Below are 20,039 nucleotides of genomic sequence, written 5' to 3'. Positions count from 1 at the left end.
TGAACACCTTCCGCCTGAGATCTTTCTCTACAATGTGCAATCGGGCGATCGCTTCGCAGACCTCAACTGAGAGAGTTGAGGGCTATATTGTACTATTATCTAACGCAAAGCTAAACGCGGAGATCATGTATTCACTAGCAGAGTAGATGTTGCGAGAAAGGGTCCGGTCAAAGCGCGCTGTCGCAGGCAACTCAAGCGCTAGTCCTGGAGTGGGCTGCACCTTGCGTATAACGTCTACGGCGAGAGTATTAAAGGGACTTCTCTTGTTCTTCCACCACCACTTGTACGCTCCTGGGTGCTTCGTATACATCGTCTAGTTCATCAGACGCTCTGTTGTAGCTCCCGCGCACCTCTACCGTTGGCGGCCAAAGCGACTGTTATTGTACTACTTCACGAAGCCATCCCATCACCACATTAACTTCGCCGGACCATCACACACCTACGACATGGCGCATCCACCCCAAGGACTACTAAGCCTCCCGAATGAGCTTCTCCGCGATGTCGTTGCGCCCCTCAGTCCAGCCGACCTCCGCCACCTGCGTGAAGTCAACCACCGAGCCCTCGACTTTATCCTCGACTATTCTCGACCATGTTTCACTGGACTCGCCGAGCTACCAAACGTGCTTATTTTGGAGGTTGTCGCGCATTTGACCGACAGGGATCGAAGCCGACTTGCACGGACGAACTTTCGATTCTACTCCCTGATTATGGACGCTATCCTGGACAAAGAGGTGCGGACACAGGGGGTCAAGCTACTCGAGTTAGCATTGAGGACAGGAAGCAAGGGCTTGATGAGACGACTCCTACTCAAGGGTACGGATGTGGATAGACAGTTTTGCCATGGCTGGGGTTACTATCTCAGTGACAGCTGTTACTTGGCAAGTTCACATGCCACAACACCTCTGACATCCGCTGCGTACCACAGCGACGTAAAGATGGTCGAACTACTCCTACAGTTCGGTGCAAACGTGCACGCACTTTCCAACTACTGGATCCATGAGGGATACAGAATGGGTATACGGTCGGCCACACCACTATCATTTGCAGCATATCTTGGAAACAGACGCATAGCTGAACTGCTCATAGAAGCGGGAGCGAGTCCGATAATCGAGGGTAGGTCTGAGATGCTCTCTATAGCTATGAATAGACGACACGAGCCCATCGTTTCATTGCTTTTACAAGCCCTAGACTCTGCAAAACAGCTTAGCGCGTCAGTCATAAGAGAGCTCATCCAAATGGCTTCCGGACCACACTTTCGATCCCTTTCCACAAACGTAATCATACAACACGAGCACGTCATCCTACGGCATCTACCCCCTGCATCAGTCGACAAAGGTCAAGTTCCAGAGTATATCCTTGCAGAATTCATAAAGTACGCTGCAACTGGAAAGCTCGCTATGGTTGTCAGTCATCTTCTACAAATCAGAGGACGACTACAACTCCAGCAAACAAGCTATCTTGACTCAGCACTACAAGGTGTTATCTCGCTTGACGCCTGTAAAGAGAGCGTCCTCAAGAGGGAGCTGCATCAAGATGTCTTTCAAATTGTTCAAGCATTGCTAGTGCGTGGTGCAGACCCCGATGCTGTTGTAGAAGGAAAATCTGCTCGAGACATGGCGGCAGCTCATCCAGACCCGAGAGTGAGGAATCGACTGGCAAGAGCGGTACACCCAAGCCGGCCTACCAAAAAGCTGTCTTCACTGATCGGACGGTCATTAACCAATCCGTCGCAAGCTTTGTCAACATATCGTCGGCCACAAGAGGATCGACACTCAGCAAGCTTATGGGACTTTGTGGGGTCCCGCAATCAGCACGATCCACGTGGAGGCCATAAGAGCGATGAGGATAGCGTCCCCGAGAGTAATGACGTTGTTACAAGTGGTGATCAAACCCAGGGTACGGCGATGTCAGCTCCAACGACCAGCGCTATCATGTCTGAAGAGCAAGCAAACTTGCAAACAAACGCAGCTTCGCCTCCACATTTACATTCACAGCATGCTAGCTCGGAATTGGACTCAATTGTCCCAACACAAAGCGCATGGGTCAACACTTCCTCGAACATTCGTTCCGCCCCTACCGCTGAGGAAAAGGACTCGATGGAAAAGCCCATCATTCGTCCCAAGCCAACAAGAAGGATGCCTAGTCCTCATAGGTACAGGGTTGAGATACCCTTCGGATATCAGAGAAGCAAAGATACACCAGCAAAGAAATAGGAACAGAGAGTCGAAAAGATAGGTCCTCATTTGATCTCTAGTCAGTCAGGCAATGTCTGGGTTCATTCGAGACTGGACAGTAGATGAAGCAAGACAGAAAGGAAAGCAATGGTAGACACGAGAACAAAGACAATGGAGCTGATGCTATGAGCGATTCTTGTATCTATTCTAAACACTACATATTCAAACATGTTCTAATACCCGTGCATGTCCAGATGCACACCCATGGGTACAACCCGGAGGAGATCGTTCGGTCAACTCAGAACGCAACAGCCTTCATACCGCGCTTGACGGGCATGTTGGCGATCTCGTCGCGGCGACGAGATGAGGTAAGGAAACCAGCAGGATACTCGACAACGGCGTCGCCAGACTCTGCCGCTGGGGCTGGTGCTGCGGCGTCGTCGTTCTGCTCTTCAGCAGCGACGGGCTCGGCGTCGGCGGCTTCGTCTTGCTTGTCTCCCTCATCCTTCTTGTCGTCCTCTTGGGCGGCGTCTTCCTTGTCGTCGGCTTCAGCTCCGTCTTGCTGCTCGGCTTCACCCTCCTGTGCCTTCTTGTCCTCTTCCTCTTGCTTCTTCTTGTCCTCTTCGGCGGCTTTGGCGTCTTCGTTAGCTTGCTTCTTCTCTTCCTCGGCCGCCTTCTTGTTAGCTTCTTCCTGCTTCTTCTTCTCTTCCTCAGCGGCTTTAGCGTCGGCCTTCTCCTTAGCCTTAGCGTCTTCAGCTGCCTTCTTCTCTTCTTCGGCAGCCTTCTTCTCCTCTTCTTTGGCAGCCTTGTCGGCCTCTTCCTTAGCCTTCTTGTCTGCCTCCTCTTGCGCCTTCTTCTCTTCCTCAGCGGCCTTCTTGTCGGCCTCCTCTTGTTGCTTTGCCATCTCCTCAGCGGCCTTCTTCTCTTCCTCAGCCTTCTTCTGCTCCTCTTCCATCTTCTTCTGCTCCTCCTCAGCTGCGCCCGGTGCCTCGGTCGCCGCAGGCTCAGCAGCAGTCTCGGTGGCGGAAACGGTCATGTTGGCAGAAGCAGTGGCGTTCGCAGCCTCCCCCATTACCAAAGAGAAACTCTCAGTGACCATGGGTGCAGGTGGTGCAGCGTGGGTCATGGACATGTTACCGGCGGCAGGGGCTTCAGGAACGACAGTGACGGCAGCGGGAGGCGGCATGGTGTGCTCTGGTGCGGCCTGAGTCTCCTGAGGCGGCATCTCAGCTGGTGGAGGCATCTCGGCAGCAGGTGGTGGTGGCATCATGGTATGCTCGGGTGCTGCTTGAGTCTCGTGTGCAGGCATCTCGGCTGGTGGAGGCATCTCAGCGGGCATCTCCGCAGGTGGTGGTGGTGGTGGCATCTCAGCCGCAGGAGGTGGCATGGGGTGTTCAGTGACCATAGGAGCGGGGGGCTGTTCGACCATAGCCGTAGTCATCGGTGCAACAGTCTCGTGAGTGATTGCCTCGGCTGTAGTTGTTGCTGCAACCTCCTCAGTGGTGGTGGCTGCGGCTGAGATACTGGCCATTTCCTGAGATACGTGCATGGCCTCCATAGCATCCGCAGAAGACTTGTGAGCGGCATCCTTGGCCTTCTCAGAAGCGGCATGCATGGACTCCATAGCATCTGCAGAGGCCTTGTGAGCGGCGTCCTTGGCCATCTCGGAGGCCACGTGCATGGCTTCCATAGCAGCGGCAGATTCTTGGTGAGCCTTCTCCTCTGCCTCCGCTTTCGCTTGGTGTTCAGCCTCCATCTTCGCCGCAGCTTCTTGATGAGCCTTCTCCTCTGCTTCAGCCTTGGCTTGATGTTCGGCCTCCATCTTCGCAGCAGCTTCCTGGTGCGCCTTGTCCTTGGCCTCTGCTTCTGCTACGTGCATGGACTCCATAGCGTCGGCGGCTGCCTTAGCAGGGTCAACTGCTGGAGCGGGCGCAGCCTCGCCCATGTGTTCGGTACGCGCCACAACCCTCGACGGAATGTCGACATTCCGGGGAAGAGGGCCAGCAGCGACAGCAGCCGCTGAAAGGAGGGTGAGAAGGGGGTATATCGTCTTCATTATGGGTGATTTGGGTGAATCTAAAAGGACAGGAATGAAACTTGAGTCTTCGTTATTACGACGGGAAAAGAGAGAATGAAGAGCTCAGCTCAATAAAATTAAACACTAGTGCACGGCACTTTGAAGAAAAGAAGGTAGGTGTTTGAAGACGACTTGATGTGAGAGTGGGCAGAAGTTATGAGGCTCGGGGTTTCGCGATATATGTACCTTGCCCGGTTCCTTCGGCATGGAGGAGACTCAGGACATACCCCTAGAAGCAAACAGATCATCTGGAGCAGTTCCACACTTGGTAGTGTTTGATGGATTCCCGGCATCGTTTTCGCCATGTCGAGGATGCCTGGGGGCGGTTAGGCGCCTAGGCAGGGTGACGACGACGCTGTTCCCCCACCCGTCTCGAACACTTACAGCTGCCTCTCCACTGTGTAGACAGCATTGACAGTGCTTGGCATGGACGTTACCGGGCCAAATCCATGTTCGCGATGAGGCGCACGCTGCGATCGACCAATCAGATGCGTACCTGACGAGGAAGAGGCAGCGAAGCCTGGATCCGCTCGCCAAAGTCTTGGCCTGACAGGAACCGTCGGAGAGTATGTAGCAAGTCAGGCTGCAGGAGTATTGCAGTGTTGAGGCTCGCTTCATCAGCGGGGACGCATGTATGCGTGTTGGGGTTGTGATGCGGACAAGGTTTCAGCAGCCCAAGACGGGCAAGTGTCCGGGTGTCATGGCAGCCACGAGCCTCAGGCCCAAGCCACAACGACGTTCGGAGACCGACATGATGTCAAAATGTTCAGGGAGCTGTTTAGACATTGCACCTCCGAGCGTGCGTTTGCAGAATTTGCAGTCGGGGGTCTCTTGGTTTCATGACACTCTAGGTCTCGGGTGCGACATCGTCCGAGGTCGAGAATGTTCACCAAGCAGTGATGGACGTTCTTTTTTCCCAGTAAAGGATGGACTCGTATGATGGGGCTATAGCGACCAAGAGCATCGAAACGATGATGCAAGTATTAAGCAGTCTTGAGCATCTCCCCGCATGAGAAAAAACAAAACATGTTGGCTGCTACAATAGCATATACCATGACTGAGGTAATCTCAAAGCCTATGTTAATGTTAGATTATTGTGCTCTGCTAGACTCATTCCGGTGCTGGCTGCGAAGATGTGTTTGATTTCCTAATAGAAAAAGGTGGCCAAAACGTCTGGTTCCTGGCTGCCTGGCATCAGAGGAAAGATTCTGCGAGACGCAGATGGGTCGGATGCGGTGAACAAACGTCGACGTGTGTGTTTCTCGTATAACTTGGGTCTCGTACGAAAACGCCAGGGCTGAAACGTAGTTAGGGGCTTCGGGTAGGGAGGTATCACCGGTACTTTTAGACGATGCTTATTATGGGCACGCCTTACCGCCTTTGCTCGCCAAGCAAATCCGCTTCCATTGCGGCCCCGTCTTAGAAGATCAAGCAATAGCTTGAAAGCCGGCCATCGTTGTCCGAATGTTCGCTCAAGTTTCCTCGCGCTCAGGGGCGGAGTACGGAGCGGCTGCACTGTGGGTGGTTTTCCGGACGGAAGAGTAATGGGCCGCATCCGATTACTGCCGCAATAGCAATGGCCATATCCTCATCAATCCGCTGCGCTGCCAAGTAGAAAGAGGCAGTGTTGAGGGCACCGAGTACAGTAGCAACGACGGCATTGTAGGAATCGCATTGTCATAAGATGCGGTTACGGCCAACCAGACAGGGTGGCATTTAGGCGAGCAGTCACTTGGATGCTTCCTTCCCTCTACGGGCCAACTGCGCCCCGACGAAATGAGCAATTGACGTCACAATGCTTTGTGCTTACTCCCGGGGCTTGGCCTACTTCGTTGATGCTGCCGCGGTGTTGCTGTGCAGTGGCGCCAGCACCATTTTGTGGTGGTCGCGTGCTCAACGAGGATGGGCACGCGACACAGTTGGAAGATGGGAACGGTGAATACGAGTCGAATAACGATGAGATGGGAGGAAGCCTGTGCCTTTAGCGGGTTGCGCGCCGCTGCGCATGTCCCAAGCCACTAAAGTTGAAAAAGTGGGACTTTGATACGCTGTACGCACGCTTTGATCAAGACGTCTGACCTCCTTTGCCGGCAACCCGGGGGCTTCGCGAACTTGTAGCAAGCACAACCATAGGCCCGCTAAGCATCGAGTGAAGCAGGCGGACTTCTCTCCTCTCCACCTGGTCTGAACCCTTCCCCTCTTTTGTTTCCCGTCACTCCTTTCCCTGCCCAAGTGTGTTGTCAACATACTTTGTGTCCGACGACAACCCTCCGCGCGTACCCGGGGATAAAATAGAGCCGACGATTGCAAACACTGCCGGGCCACCTTGAGCAGCATTATCTACGAGCATCCCGAGCCGGCGCAGGCGACACATCATGGCGAACACGACGTTAGCAGACAATGGCCAATGGAACAGCAAACCAGCGTGGAAGCTGCCGGGATGGTGCGAACCTGTTGTACGTAGCCAAAACCACTCCACAGTATTCGTATACACACAGCAGCATGCTGACAGCGTCACGCACAGATGGTTGCCAGCATCCTGTTCTTCGCCATGTTCATAACACGAAAGCGCGACTTTAAAATCTTCGGCCGGTCATCACAGCGCACCGGCTTCCTCGACAACACCCCGAACGAGTCTACCGACCGCCTCCTCCAGTCCGACAGCGACAGCGAATTCGACGAGATTAGCGCGGTTAAGAACCCCAACGCATCCAAAGTCCGAAGCATCTTCTGCTGGAGGGTTACAACACCCAACACATCGCGTTTCCGCCACCATGTCCACAGTCGCATACTGCAGCGCTTCCCTTTCTTGATTGAGATGTTCTATTGGGTTATCAACTATGCATTCTACCGCATGACTGGCGTCGTATCGGCCAAGCTCTTCGCTGGGCGCGGGATATGGGACGTATCTCAGGAACACGGGATTGCAGTACTGGAAGCGGAGGAGTTTGGCCTCCTGAGATTCCTGTTCCCGGTCCGAGAGAGGGACGTACAACAGTGGTTCATGCATGGACACCAAGATGCGCTTACGGTGCTGAACAAGTGCTATGCGCTGATCCACATCCCTGGAACTGTTGGGTAAGTTTGCTGTGGCCTAAGTTCTTGCATCACCACTGACATTTTCAAGCTTCATCTGCTGGTACTACTACGTAGCCCCGTCGTTTGACACCTTCGCCATCGCCCGCCGAACCCTCACCCTTACCAACTTCTGCGCTTTCATGACCTTTGTTGTATACCCATGCATGCCACCGCGACTTCTACCCAAGGAGTACGGCTTCCTCGACACCGTCCGCCATGACGACGCACAAAGTGTATGGATGAGTGGCAAGTTTGTCAATCAACTCGCAGCGATGCCCTCGATGCATTTTGGCTACGCATTCTGCATTGGCATGACCATGATCTACCACTCGGGTCTCTTCCGCCGCACCTTGGAACAGGGCGAAGTGCGCAAGAACGCCTTCTGGAAGATCTTCTACCTGATTGTTGGAATAGGATACCCCTCTTTCATCCTGACGGTCATTGTTGCCACGGCCAATCATTACTTCATGGACGCCTTGGTGGCTACCTGCTTCGTCTTCTTCTCGTTCCTTTGCAACAAGGTCTTCTACGTCTTCATCCCGCTCGAAGATCTCCTGCTCTACGTTATCCGGGCAGACAAGCCCGTTCCTACAACCGGTGACCGCTTCCACGAGAAGGGTGGCCGGTTATAGTTTTGGCAGCTTGATCTCGGCCTTTGGTTTTGGTTAACTACCACGGTCGCTTACACTTCGTCGCATTTACAGGACATAGCATTACAGGCGGCGTTGGTCAAAGCAGTACACGCATCGCACTTGGTTATCAGACACGCGGCGGTTTACATGTACATATTCTGAATTCATACTCAAACATTATCCTTCGATTCGTCCTTCGGTTGTTACTATAACTGGATGCTGACCAGTCGTACTTGTGGACGCAAGCTAGAACGCGCCAAGGCCGGTTCCTGCGTTAGCGCAAGTGAAAGCTCCCCAGCATTCGCGACGCGTCCGAGCTCCCGGCGTGTGCCAGCCATCATCTCCAACCTCCCCCTCAGCACTCCGTAAGTCAGTCCACCCATCACCAGACGCGATTCGTGCAGGACGCTATAGCGCTTCACTCTATCTACTTTTCGCAAACCATACTGCTTGTCGTGTGCTGACATTCCATTCCGGGACAGCTACTCTTGAGCTTCAGATAGCTTCATTCGCTTTCGCACACCGTCCCTCGTTCTCGCAAACACAGAAACGCAGTCGCCATGGCGGATCTCGAGCAGCAAACCCCGATTGAGGGCACACCCATCGACGACATTGAGATGGAGGGTGCGGGTGATGCTGGAGCTGGCGCAGGTGAGGAGACAACTCTCCTGCCGGAGATTGAGCCCGAAGCACCCAAGCTGGTTCTCTTCGCTGAGTAAGTGATGGCCACGTACATTTTCCGGTTCGCAGGATTGGACAGCTAGCTCGCTTGAGACGAGGTGCTACTATCGGGCGCATGAAGTTTGCCAGCTCTGAAGGGCTGAAGGCAACGCGCGCAACACCACTCTCAGCTCTATGGGCTATTAGCATATACTTCCTGGCTCTGGAATACTAGTGACACACATCATGAACGCGCGGTTAACATGCGACCAGTCTCATGAAGAGTCCGATCGTTGAAGTCGTCGTTGGCTCAGGAGACAACCGCACCACATACTCAGCACACGAGGCAGTTCTCGTCAAGTCACCAGAGTTCGCCAAACAGGTCGAGAAGTTTGCGCCAGGAGGGGTACGCTATCACGCCATCAGCGAGTAAATATGCGCTCACTAACAGTCTCCAGCCTCGTCAAATCGTCTACACTGATTGCGATGTCGATGCGATGGGCTCAGTCGTCGAATACCTCTACACAGGCGAATACTTCCCCAAGAAGACGTCAGCCGCACGCGATGCGCCCCTCGAGAAAGACCCGCGACAGCCTGTAACCGATAATGACGGCTTGGGTCTCCTCGTCCACGCACGCATCTACACGCTTGCCGACCGTCTCCAACTTCCCGAGCTGAAATCGCTCGCACACTCCAAGATCCACCGCACAGCGTCGACTGCAAAGGGCGAGCTTGCATACGCACGCTACGTATACAAGGAGTCCAACCCGGAAGATGCCACAATCCGCAAGCCCGTCGCTGCCTTCTGGGCTACACGAAGCTACAGCCTACGCCACGACGCGGAGCCAGAGTTCAAGGCCATGTGCCTGGAATTCCCGCAATTCTCGTATGACGTGCTGCAGCTCGTCTTGGACCAGCAGGAGAAGAAGCGTGGTGGTGATGATGGACCAAGCCGAAGTGGACCAACTGTGGTTCCTGGAAGCACGAGGAAGAGGGCTAGGGTGAGTCAGGTGTAGATGCGATATTTAATGTTGCTTCGTGCTTGATTCACCTCGCCGTCCTAGACCACGGCTACATCACCTGCCTTCTCGCTTACCTACCCGAGAGTCCTTCCGAATCTCTTTGCAAATCACCTCGAATGCCAGCTGCGTGTCCCGCGTAGCTGTGGCGATATTCTGTTTTCAGATCTGCAGGTTGTTTCTCCTGCTTACACCGATTCCTTTTGTCACATACACACCCATGATCTTAGTCACATTTACCATCGAGGACCAGCAGCGAACTGATATTCCATAATGTCAAAAATCTTGTTTGTTGTAAGGTTGTGGTAGCGCTGGCTGGGACGGAAAGTTTTCGAATGTAGTACCATGTACAGTAGCCGAGATAGGTATTTCCGGACTCGAAGTCTACATAAAGCAGATGACAAGCTTGTCGATTTTGGATATCTGATTAGCAATTGGTGCAACGCCTTGACGGCGCTATGTGAGAAACAGTATATTGTTGAGACCAGCCAGTAAGACGTGGAGGTCGTTCCGTCACGACATAGTGGTACGTCCCCCAGCCTTCGTATATGCCAGACATCGAGATCTGAGTAAGCTGTCTACTTTCGTTGCAAGGAGCGCAGTACATTTCGCACAACACAGATCGGATACAACAGATAACGACAAAGTATAAACTCGATAGGCAAAACTACCGTGAACTTGCGGATCCCGTAAAATACATCGTTATACGCACTTGACACAAGGAAAACGTTAAAGAGGTCTACAGCCTACATAAGATGGAACATGTAAGATATGATCTGCAAGTAACCCTGGGGGAGCTTCAGAGGTGTACGTACACCTTAGTCGAGGACAAGACTAACTATCTAGAGCCTACGTTGACGCTAAGTCGCCTCATTGCATGTTTGTATCTTGATGTAGACTGCAGCCTGTTTAGTATTTGCCTTGTCTGAGTGAGGTGCAGCCATCTCTGAATTTACCCCAGGATCACTCACAGATCAGATCTTACATCTTCTGAGACGCGACGAACGATCTGCGGGAGACTTGCCTATAGCTGCTGTCATGAGATGCAATTACTTGCATCCACCCTTGCTGGAGAAAAAGCCGAGAGATGCATGGTGACGTTGACGGGTAACTTCCTGCAGGGACGGGGGTCGCCTGGCGCGAACATAATACAGCGCTATAACAGAGGTACAAGTTTTGTTGGGACGACGGTCTTGTACTGTATGCATAGTGACCTTTACAGGAACGTAAAGGCGTTGCTACCTGGGTACGTAGGGTGCCAAGGACGGTCGAAAGAGGGGTTATATGCCGCTTCGTGATGTGGAGGTATCGTACTTGAGCGATTAGTAGGGTAAGAAGAGGAGCAAACAAGGAAGAACCGTGGCCGTGGAAATAAGCAGTCTTTGATGCTGTTGGGTAGGTAGTAAGAAGGTAGATGGAACTAGCAACGCCGTCGTTCAAGTGTGTCGACTGTCGAGCGGACCAAAGGGCTAAGGTGGTATCCACGCTAACGCTCACGGCAAGCTGAATCGGGGCCTTCCAGAGCTCGACGTTCCCATAGCCCGGTAATTTATAGCATGTCGTCGATCCGTGAACCATTGGCGATGACTGCGGACAATAGCCCTCTGACATCTGTCACCCATCGGGTCGTGAGATTGCGGACCGGCTGTCGACGAGTCGAAGACGCCACCCGAGGGTACGAGGGCCGGTCTGGTCTGCGCGAACACGTGGAGGTGCATCGCCGTGAGTGAGTCTACGATTTGCGGTGGATCGATTGGCTGCAAGTGTGCGATCGTAGAGTTTGTGACACAGCGACCCGGGCCCGCGATGCATGCGTAGTGCTGCTTGATGTACAATCGGTCAGGAGGGTGTGCAGCTGCGTGCTACCATTGCCCGCGACTCTGAGGCAGTGGGCACGCGCTAGACGCGCATTGGGAGCGGATATTCTGTAGCCCCAGAACTGTGAGACATGGTCACGATGGCAGAAGTGAAGTCCCAAAGTGGTGGAGGCAAAGCACAACAGGGAGGTGGATATATACCAGCAGCCGCGGCCCAGTTGGCATGAGTGTGGACCCGAGTCTGGCCAGACACTTCTAAGATTCTAAGATTGATTTCTCCGAGCGTCCAGTTCATCTCGGCAAAGGCTCTCACATGACAGTCGAATAGGTGTCTGGAGGGCTTCTGCGCTGCGTCCCAGGCTGGACAGACCCTGCAGCGCCTCGCATCTGCCCCGCAGTCGCCTGGCCAATATCTCCCAGCTGCAGCACCTCATACGGAACCCTCTCCGGAACTGCTCCAGCCCATGCATGCGCTCATCCCGCTGCTTCTTACTTAACAGCCAATTAACCGCCAATCACGCCTGCCTGGCTCCACCGTCTCTCCTGCTCCCTCTCGTCGCGTGTAGAGAGACAGGCTGCTTGGTGATAGCTGCGCGTCTTCTGCCTGTACAGCACGGCCCGGTGGGCCAGCAGTCTAGCCTTTTTCCGCTCTCACGAGACCCGCTCCCGGGCCTCGCATCGTGAGTCGCACACTCTTCAGCGCTCCACGTACCTATACATCGTGACCCGCCAACGCATTCGGCGGGCCTCACCGCGCGCATTTCCAGCCACTTTACGCTACTGCCCATGGCCACCGTTTGTACAAGACGGCAGCGAGCTTCGGAACGGCGCTTGCACTGCAGTTCCAGCCAGCTTGACCAAGTCAGGACGCAATCCTTCTAGCGTCACTTGACCCTACAAACCAACGCCACGCCCCGAGGCTATCGATTATCGTGTCTTCAATAATTCCGTCTACCAGCACTACCCGTCTTCATCATCTCCTGGACGCCCGCCTGCCGTACTCCTGCTACACAACCACCCTCACATCCATCGCCAATCGCCAATACCAATACGAACCCCATCCTGGTCGACACGCTAGCCGCGCTGATCGTCACCTCCAAGTGTAAGCTAACATCCTATGCTACACTGGAGTTTTGTTGATCCATGGCAGACAAAGCACATACTCAATCGCACATCAATCTCTCCGACTATTCCTCGACACGCTCTCCGTCTGCACAGTACATCGGTAGACATCGGCAACATATCCACACGTCCAAATGATCCAAGTCTGTCACTCGGCCCCTCCATACAAGACCGTGCATCCGAGGCGACTCGTGCTTGCACCGGTCATACAAAACCAAACCACAATGAATCCCCCCTCAGCACCCAACCCGGCAGGCGACGCAGGCGTACTACCAGACTTCAACAACCTCAGCCTCCAGGACGCACCATCACCGCCCGCCAACGACGACGATCTCGACGTTTTGACCATGTCACGGGAAACCGCCATGAAGTTGATCGCACGCTCAATAATTGCCATTGCCAATGCAGCTGGCGATGTGCCCGCCACACCACCACTTTCGCGGCCCGGGACGCCTGGCGGACGGGAAAACCACCTCATACGCTCCCACCGACGGACAGCGTCCAGACCAGCGACGCCTATCCCCGCCGAAAAAGAGAACCACCAACCGACCGAGCTAGCTCCACCGGAAGCGGGTCACGATGAGCCCGTCACCATACACGACATTGGCGCCGGAGCGCAGCCCGAGTCCGTGCAACGAGCCAACATGGCTCGCAAGTTTTTCTCCAAGACGGTGCCCAAAGTCGGTGTCGAGGAGTACATGAACCGCATTCAGAGATTCTGTCCGCTGTCCACGGGGGTTTGGCTAGCTGCTGGGTCGTACATGTTGCGATTATGCGTTATCGATAGGAGCGTTCCCCTCACATACCGGACAATGCATCGGCTCATACTGGCTTGCGCTCTCGTAGCGATGAAGGCATTAGAAGATCACAGGTGGCCGCAGAAGCGCTTTGCTGCCGTAGGAGGTGTCGACGAGGCAGCACTCAGCCGACTTGAGCTATGCGTAGAGTTCTTGCTGTCGTTTGACGTACAAATCTTCACACCAGAGAAGCTCAAGGAGTTGACACTTCAACTGCAAAAGGCGGGACAGGCTGCAACCATGACCTGTAGATTACCGACATCCTTCAGCCTGAAGATGAACAACCCAAAAGTACGGAATGCGCAGGCTGTTTGAATTGGAACGACACTAGGGCAAGCATCTCCTTTTGTTTGGAATTTTAGGATATCCCCATCTAGCATGGCAATGGCGTTTGAGTAGCAAAACACGGGCATGACGGCCAGAGAAGCGTCTGTACTATAGACACCAAGAGGTGTACTGGAGAGAATCTCAAAAATTTCGACGTGCAAACACAGGCTGCATTGAAACCCACTTTTGGCGGTAGAATGTGGAGACCCGATAATGTAGATTCAGGTACCGGCTCCAAGTGGAGGAGATGCGAGCCGAGCAAGTCATGTGCAGGCCGAGATAGCTGCTGATAGTGTTGTTGAGTATCCATGGAAACAATGGCAATCACTGCAATTGGCAGATTGTTGACTTGGATCATGTACGTCCTTTTTCCATGGTGTTGAGGCGTCGCAATGAGACGACCATCCTTGCCAATCACAGTTTAGCGTGCGCGGCAACGATGATCGTGCCCCTGGCGCGCCGCATGTTGCTTGATTGATTCCAGACTGCATCCTTCACCCGACACTAACAGCCACCGCCCAACACCCGCCTCTACCTGCCTTTACTCGACGTCTGCCTACATCGCATTCAAGATTCGCATACATTGTGTGTATAGTGTCCCTCGCTCTACCATCGGACAGCGCTCGACGCTCGCTTTCACGCCACACCGCTGCCCGCCCGTCACTCTCTGCCTTCACAAATCCTCACCATGACGCGGATAATACTACCCTTTGCCGCAGTCGTCGCTGCCCTTTCTCCACTCGTCAGTGCCGGGATCAAATTCACATCACCGAAAGCGGGCGACAAGATTGCGGCTGGCGGAGCCGTCACAGTAAAATGGGAAGAAGGTGGCACAGGACCGAAGCTCGCAGACCTGACAACGTATGAGTTGCAGGTGATCGTGGGAGGCAATGATGGCACTGAGCAGGTAGGTTGCGAAGACTGGCATCAGCACAGGCGCAACGAAAAGATACTAATGAGGGGAAACAGTTCCCAGTGGGCGTCATCACAACAAGCGGCGCGTTCACAGCGGGCAACACAGCCTCGGGCAGAATTGAAACATCTCAGTCTGAAGACCTGAAAGACGTCAATGCCTAGTAAGTTCCAGCCTGAAACCCAGCTCAACGACCGGCTAATCTGACCGCCATAGCTTCATCAAGATGATCGCAGTTGGCAAGACTGGTGGTCAGCTCCTCACCTACTCCGATCGCTTCCAATTCAGTGGCATGACGGGCAAGAACATTCTGAGCCCCGCGGTCAAAGCCGCCGTCAAGGACATCGATACCACAACCGGGCCGCCGACCGTAGACACGACGACCGATGGGACGAATCCTGCTGACCCCGATCCGGTTGATGACGACGTATACAAGGTGGACTACGCGATGCAGACGGGTCTGACGCGTTACGCGCCCATGCAGCCTGTACCGCCCACCAAGATCACCGCCAAGAACACAAAGCCTTTGTACCCTACAAGCAGCGTCAAGATTGCGAAGTCGAGGCTGCCGATCCCGAGCCAATTGACTACGCTCACGCAGAGTCAAACCTTCTCTGTCAAGAGCATGGAGAACACGGTACGTCATTTGGGGTGTATAGAGATGCGCTGGTGTTCTAGTACTATCTGGCACTTTTACTGACATCTTTTTAGGTTGCCGCTGCTCCTCACGCCACCGATGACATGGCCAAATTCCTTAGGCGCTGGCAGGACTAGATTCCCCTCTTATCACATGCATTACCGATTCGAGAACGAACGCATCGGACGAAACAAAGCGAGTGTGCTCATCGTACGACAAGGCACAAACACCCACCTCTCGGGCAGAAGACGTTGGGGTCGGTATTCGGAGCCATATCGCATTGGTCAGCTCGACTGCAGCATGGACGCTTGCAATTTTGGAGCTATCATTGATCTACCGCATGGATTGACAACGGCATAATGGACCGGCGTTTGGGGATCGAGCGTGTTTTGCGGCGTCAGACGACTTGTTGTGGGTTAAGAATTTAGACATGATTATGTAGTACTACGAAAATTAGCGAAGCGACATGCATATCTGGACATCCAACAAAGATTCGCGACGTGCAATTGATGATCACATTCAGAAGAGTTGCACCTTCCTGTTACGATCGCGACTGGTAGACCGCGGCTACCCGTCAGATGCAAGCTCACCCCACCACCCCACCTTCGTGGCCTGTAGCTATCAGCGCGCCTAACCAACAGCAAAGCTCCTCCAAGCTCCTCATGCGTGCCCTGCTACCTCAAATCAGTCGTTCACTTCGACACACTCTACGTCCACGTCTGGCATCACCAACACACTCGGCGACTGCAACACCTTGCTTTTACACTTTATCTGCAGAGAGCGGAAGCTGGACCAACGTGCACAAGATGGCGATTGCCGAGAACTATGAAGAGGTGCTGAAGGGCAAATACCCGGCCAAGGCACATGCAAAGAAGGTCGCAGAGTGGATCATCGAGAAGGGTGGAGACAAGAACGGAACTATTTACCTGGAAGCGCAGAAGCAGAAGTTGAACGAAGTATGCATTCATGATGATGTTGGTCGCAACACAGACTAACGTACTTGCCAGGACAACGACGGCGAGGCACCATTCCGGTAGGCATCATCTGGATCGGGGTAAGCATGCGCTGATTATCTCTCCATCTAGTCAGCGACGCTACTTCTTCTATCTCAGCGGCTGCGAGCTGCCAGATTCGTATCTTGTATACGAGATTGCCACCGAGAAGCTCACACTCTTCATCCCTCCTGTAGAGCCGGATGAGGTTATCTGGTCTGGTCTACCCATGAGCCCGGAAGAGGCCAAGGCCAAGTACGACATTGACGAATGTCTGACTACCAAAGACATCAACTCTCACCTAGCAAGCCAATCCGAATCTGCGCAATCAACCGTTTACGCTATTCCGGAGCAGGTATCTGACCACATCACTTTTATTTCCTACAAAGAGAAAGAGTTCAAGCAGCTCAAAACCGCCATTGAGTACTGCCGCGTCACAAAGACAGACTTTGAAATCGCCCTCATCCGCAAAGCAAACGTCATCTCAACAGCAGCCCACGAGGCCGTCATGAAGGCTGCGTCGAAAGCGCAGAACGAATGCGAACTTGAGGCTGTATTCCTCAAGGCGTGTGTAGAGCGCAATGCGAAGAACCAAGCCTACCATTCTATCGTGGCTGCCGGTGAACACGCCGCGACGCTGCACTATGTCAACAATGCCGCTCCAATCTCGGATCAGAACCTTTTATTGTTAGACGCAGGCTGCGAGGTCGACTGCTACGCTTCCGATATCACACGCACATTCCCCGTGAAAGGCAAATTCACAACTGAATCCCTTGCTATCTACAAGATCGTTCTGGACATGCAACATCAGTGCACCAACGCGCTCAAAGCTGGTGTCGTATGGGACCACGTACACGAGCTCGCCCATAAGATTGCTATCAAGGGGCTCTTGGAACTCGGTATTTTGAAGGGCGATGCGGAGGAGCTCTTCAACAAGAGGATCAGCGTAGCTTTCTTCCCTCATGGCCTAGGTCACTACTTGGGAATGGACACCCACGACTCTGGCGGCGACCCCAACTACGCGGACAAGGACGTCATGTTCAGGTACCTAAGAAAGAGAGGAACTCTACCCGAACGCAGCGTCATTACCGTGGAGCCTGGTATCTACTTCTGCAAGTTCATCATTGAGCCGTACCTCAAGGACGAAGAAAAGAAGAAGTACATTGATGAGAGTGTGCTGGACAAGTACTGGAGTGTGGGTGGTGTGAGGATCGAAGGTATGCTGACACAATGAAGGGTGTTGAAAGTATGCTAACGTATTGCAGATAACGTGCTCGTTACCAAAGATGGTTTTGAGAACCTGACGCCGACGGTCAAGGAGATTGATGATATTACTCAGTTGATTGTATCTGGACAGTAGGGTGACTCCGTCGCCGTCGCGCAACTTGAATACATAGTCATGTAGCGTAACCAACGCAATCGCAACCGCACTGGCCATGGTCGGGCTTCATTAGGATTGTATGCACTATCCAACCCTTGAAAAGCCTGTGCACGATACAAATACGCAAGCCGAATATGAAATGTTGAACTGCTCAACACACTGAGCAATGTAAAGACGGCACTCAGGAGCGCGACAGCTCTAGGAGTAGCTACTATTCCTGTTGCAACATACCAATAAAAAACCGAGGTAGAAGTATACATCACATCAGGATGTACAAACTCATCAAGTTTTAGCGACGTGTATGCAGCAAAGTGCGACTTGGTTTTGAGCACCCGCGGGGATAGTGGTCTTGTAGAGCATAAAGTGTTTCGTCTTTCTAGATGCTCACTAGTCTAATTATACAGAAACGAAGGCAAAAAACGCGTATAAAAGTGAGGTATAGAAAAGAAGAGAGCAGCACCTGGTACAAGGGAAAATTTGAACAGGCCTGCAGCATACAACAGAGTAAACATATCCAGACTAGAAGACTTGGCTCCATTGTAGGCTCCAGAGTATCCTGAGTTTCCCTCGATTAAGGTGGCAGCGTTTGGGAAGCGCAGAGTTGAATTGGAATCTCTTCCATGAGTCTCCACGCTCTAGTTGGGCTGCAATAACGCTAAGGTAGCGATGCAGTAACCGTACCCGGCCCAAAGGTTAGAGCAATCTTCGCTCAACTGTGAGTTGAGTTGACGCAACGTGGCCAAAGGGACTGGTGCGGCCTCGCAGGTACTGCCGTCCGAAGGAGTATAGTATTTGATGCAGTCGTCCACAGCGCCAGTGATGCTATTGTCCAGTACACCAGCGTCAGCAGTCTGGGTATCGGCATTCTGCTTGGGCGCTGGCTGTTCATCGACGGTCTGATGTTGTTCAAGATCAAGTTCCTGATCGTTGTCGTCGTTGTCGTTGTTGACAGTCTCGCGGCCCGCGGTCTGGGTCAGGCTAGCGACAGCACCGTTGTCGCAGCTACTGTCCCCGAAAGGAGCGATGAGACGATTCGCAATGTCTGAAGCGTAGCACGCGGTAGCGCCTTGACCCAAGTTTGGATCTGTGACCTGATCGCCGGAGTTGTAGAGACGCGCTGCTTTGTAGTACTTGCTGTCGTCCGGGGTGGCACCGAAGGCGTCCAGCGCCTTCTTCAGACTTAACCTTAGACCTTCTCCGGTGGTACCTTCGTGGATCATGTCGTGGATCACGTTGGTGGGGCAGGGCGAGATGGTATGGCAGGAGGCAGTACCTGCGCCCTGCATAAGTCCCGCTGGTGTACAAAGTCAGTGTATGTATCTCACGTAGTTCGGGATGAGACACTTACGGTTGGGCGCGTCGGACGCAGTAGTGGGAGCACGAACACAGCCCTTGGACTCTTGCATCATTATGGCGAGAATGAGCTCTTTGGGAACGCCAGAAGCTGCTGACTCTGACTCAATACTGTCCTTGATGGCCTGAGTTTCAGCGTCGCTGTTGTTGTCGCCCCAGCCGTGACTTTCGCAAGAGCCCTTGATAACGTCTTGGTTGGATGCCCTACTAATGTGTAAGTAAATAACATACTCTTGTCTTGATGGAAACATACCAGGCGTCCTCGAAAGACTTCCATTCGCTCTGCCTCGGCCATCCCGCAGCGGTTGACCCGTCACCACCAAAAGTGATGTAAGCAGCTCGCGGAGCTAGAGTAGTAGATGTTGCGACACGAGAGTAAAGCGGGAACGCGGTTCCAAAAGCGATGAAGCTGCTAGCAGCGAAGATAGAGGTTGGTAACATTGTTGTTGTAGTCGAAAAGCTGTTGCTCTAATGCAAATCTTGGGAGAAGAAGACAATACACTTGAGTGTTCGTATGCTGGAAAATGCACTAGGCTGGTCGGTCTGATACTCGTATTAGCATTGTAATCTTCAACCCATGTTTTGGGGTTGCTCTTCGACATGGAAAACGTATACGTACGCGGTAAATGACTAGTTGGACTCAGGCGTTGATTAAAGAAGAGAGACTTGTGAACTGAGAACCAGGAACAATAGAGGGAAAAGAATGTAAAGAGTTGCTTTGGCGATGAGGTCCTCTAAGTAGTCGCGCAGTAAAGGCGATACATTCGAAACACGCATCGCGAAAGTGCCCACAATTGTAAGCGACAAGAACAATCACTTCGCCCGGAAGGCCTTGCAATTTCTCAAGATTCGTAAGAAATCTTTGCCTTGCGAGGTGGATGTCGCAAACGCCGCCCCTGGACATCCCTGTCAGTCATACCCGCGCCCGTTCCTGGACGTTTCCGAAGGGGGCGAAATTACGCAACGATACTACATATATTTCTCGGTTGTTCGCGTGTAACCCGAGACGCAAAAATCCTAGATAAAGCAGTTCTTTCCATGTGCGATACTGTTGCTGAGC

General features: G+C 53.1%; 8 protein-coding genes across 8 annotated transcripts; 6 read left to right on the top strand and 2 right to left on the bottom strand.

Moving 5' to 3' along the window:
- Window positions 1-446: 446 nt before the first annotated feature.
- Window positions 447-1,563, top strand: J4E85_004659 (uncharacterized protein; the record flags this gene model as incomplete). The annotated part of the gene is made up of 2 exons (XM_051468912.1): window positions 447-1,348; window positions 1,374-1,563. 2 exons carry the CDS (start codon window positions 447-449, stop codon window positions 1,561-1,563), a joined length of 1,092 nt encoding a protein of 363 aa, XP_051327127.1.
- A 909-nt stretch (window positions 1,564-2,472) lies between these two features.
- On the bottom strand, window positions 2,473-4,230 carry J4E85_004658 (uncharacterized protein; the record flags this gene model as incomplete). Its single annotated transcript, XM_051468911.1, has 1 exon — window positions 2,473-4,230. One exon carries the CDS (start codon window positions 4,228-4,230, stop codon window positions 2,473-2,475), a length of 1,758 nt encoding a protein of 585 aa, XP_051327126.1.
- A 2,396-nt stretch (window positions 4,231-6,626) lies between these two features.
- On the top strand, window positions 6,627-7,961 carry J4E85_004657 (uncharacterized protein; the record flags this gene model as incomplete). The annotated part of the gene is made up of 3 exons (XM_051468910.1): window positions 6,627-6,707; window positions 6,776-7,329; window positions 7,379-7,961. The coding sequence occupies 3 exons, from the start codon at window positions 6,627-6,629 to the stop codon at window positions 7,959-7,961; spliced, it is 1,218 nt and encodes a 405-aa protein (XP_051327125.1).
- Window positions 7,962-8,521: 560 nt separating this feature from the next.
- J4E85_004656 (uncharacterized protein) lies at window positions 8,522-9,637 on the top strand (the record flags this gene model as incomplete). The annotated part of the gene is made up of 3 exons (XM_051468909.1): window positions 8,522-8,676; window positions 8,895-9,027; window positions 9,080-9,637. The coding sequence occupies 3 exons, from the start codon at window positions 8,522-8,524 to the stop codon at window positions 9,635-9,637; spliced, it is 846 nt and encodes a 281-aa protein (XP_051327124.1).
- A 3,076-nt stretch (window positions 9,638-12,713) lies between these two features.
- J4E85_004655 (uncharacterized protein) lies at window positions 12,714-13,691 on the top strand (the record flags this gene model as incomplete). Its single annotated transcript, XM_051468908.1, has 1 exon — window positions 12,714-13,691. The coding sequence occupies one exon, from the start codon at window positions 12,714-12,716 to the stop codon at window positions 13,689-13,691; it is 978 nt and encodes a 325-aa protein (XP_051327123.1).
- A 700-nt stretch (window positions 13,692-14,391) lies between these two features.
- J4E85_004654 (uncharacterized protein) lies at window positions 14,392-15,390 on the top strand (the record flags this gene model as incomplete). The annotated part of the gene is made up of 4 exons (XM_051468907.1): window positions 14,392-14,610; window positions 14,664-14,779; window positions 14,833-15,253; window positions 15,328-15,390. 4 exons carry the CDS (start codon window positions 14,392-14,394, stop codon window positions 15,388-15,390), a joined length of 819 nt encoding a protein of 272 aa, XP_051327122.1.
- A 669-nt stretch (window positions 15,391-16,059) lies between these two features.
- On the top strand, window positions 16,060-17,605 carry J4E85_004653 (uncharacterized protein; the record flags this gene model as incomplete). Its single annotated transcript, XM_051468906.1, has 4 exons — window positions 16,060-16,209; window positions 16,261-16,286; window positions 16,339-17,462; window positions 17,511-17,605. 4 exons carry the CDS (start codon window positions 16,060-16,062, stop codon window positions 17,603-17,605), a joined length of 1,395 nt encoding a protein of 464 aa, XP_051327121.1.
- A 656-nt stretch (window positions 17,606-18,261) lies between these two features.
- J4E85_004652 (uncharacterized protein) lies at window positions 18,262-19,420 on the bottom strand (the record flags this gene model as incomplete). Its single annotated transcript, XM_051468905.1, has 3 exons — window positions 18,262-18,920; window positions 18,975-19,183; window positions 19,233-19,420. 3 exons carry the CDS (start codon window positions 19,418-19,420, stop codon window positions 18,262-18,264), a joined length of 1,056 nt encoding a protein of 351 aa, XP_051327120.1.
- Between the last annotated feature and the right edge of the window lie 619 nt (window positions 19,421-20,039).

This window comes from Alternaria conjuncta, assembly GCF_024043145.1.
Source record: "Alternaria conjuncta strain BMP 0040 chromosome Unknown scaffold_6, whole genome shotgun sequence".
NCBI lineage: Eukaryota > Fungi > Ascomycota > Dothideomycetes > Pleosporales > Pleosporaceae > Alternaria > Alternaria conjuncta.
This window is presented reverse-complemented; position numbering and strand designations above follow the sequence as displayed.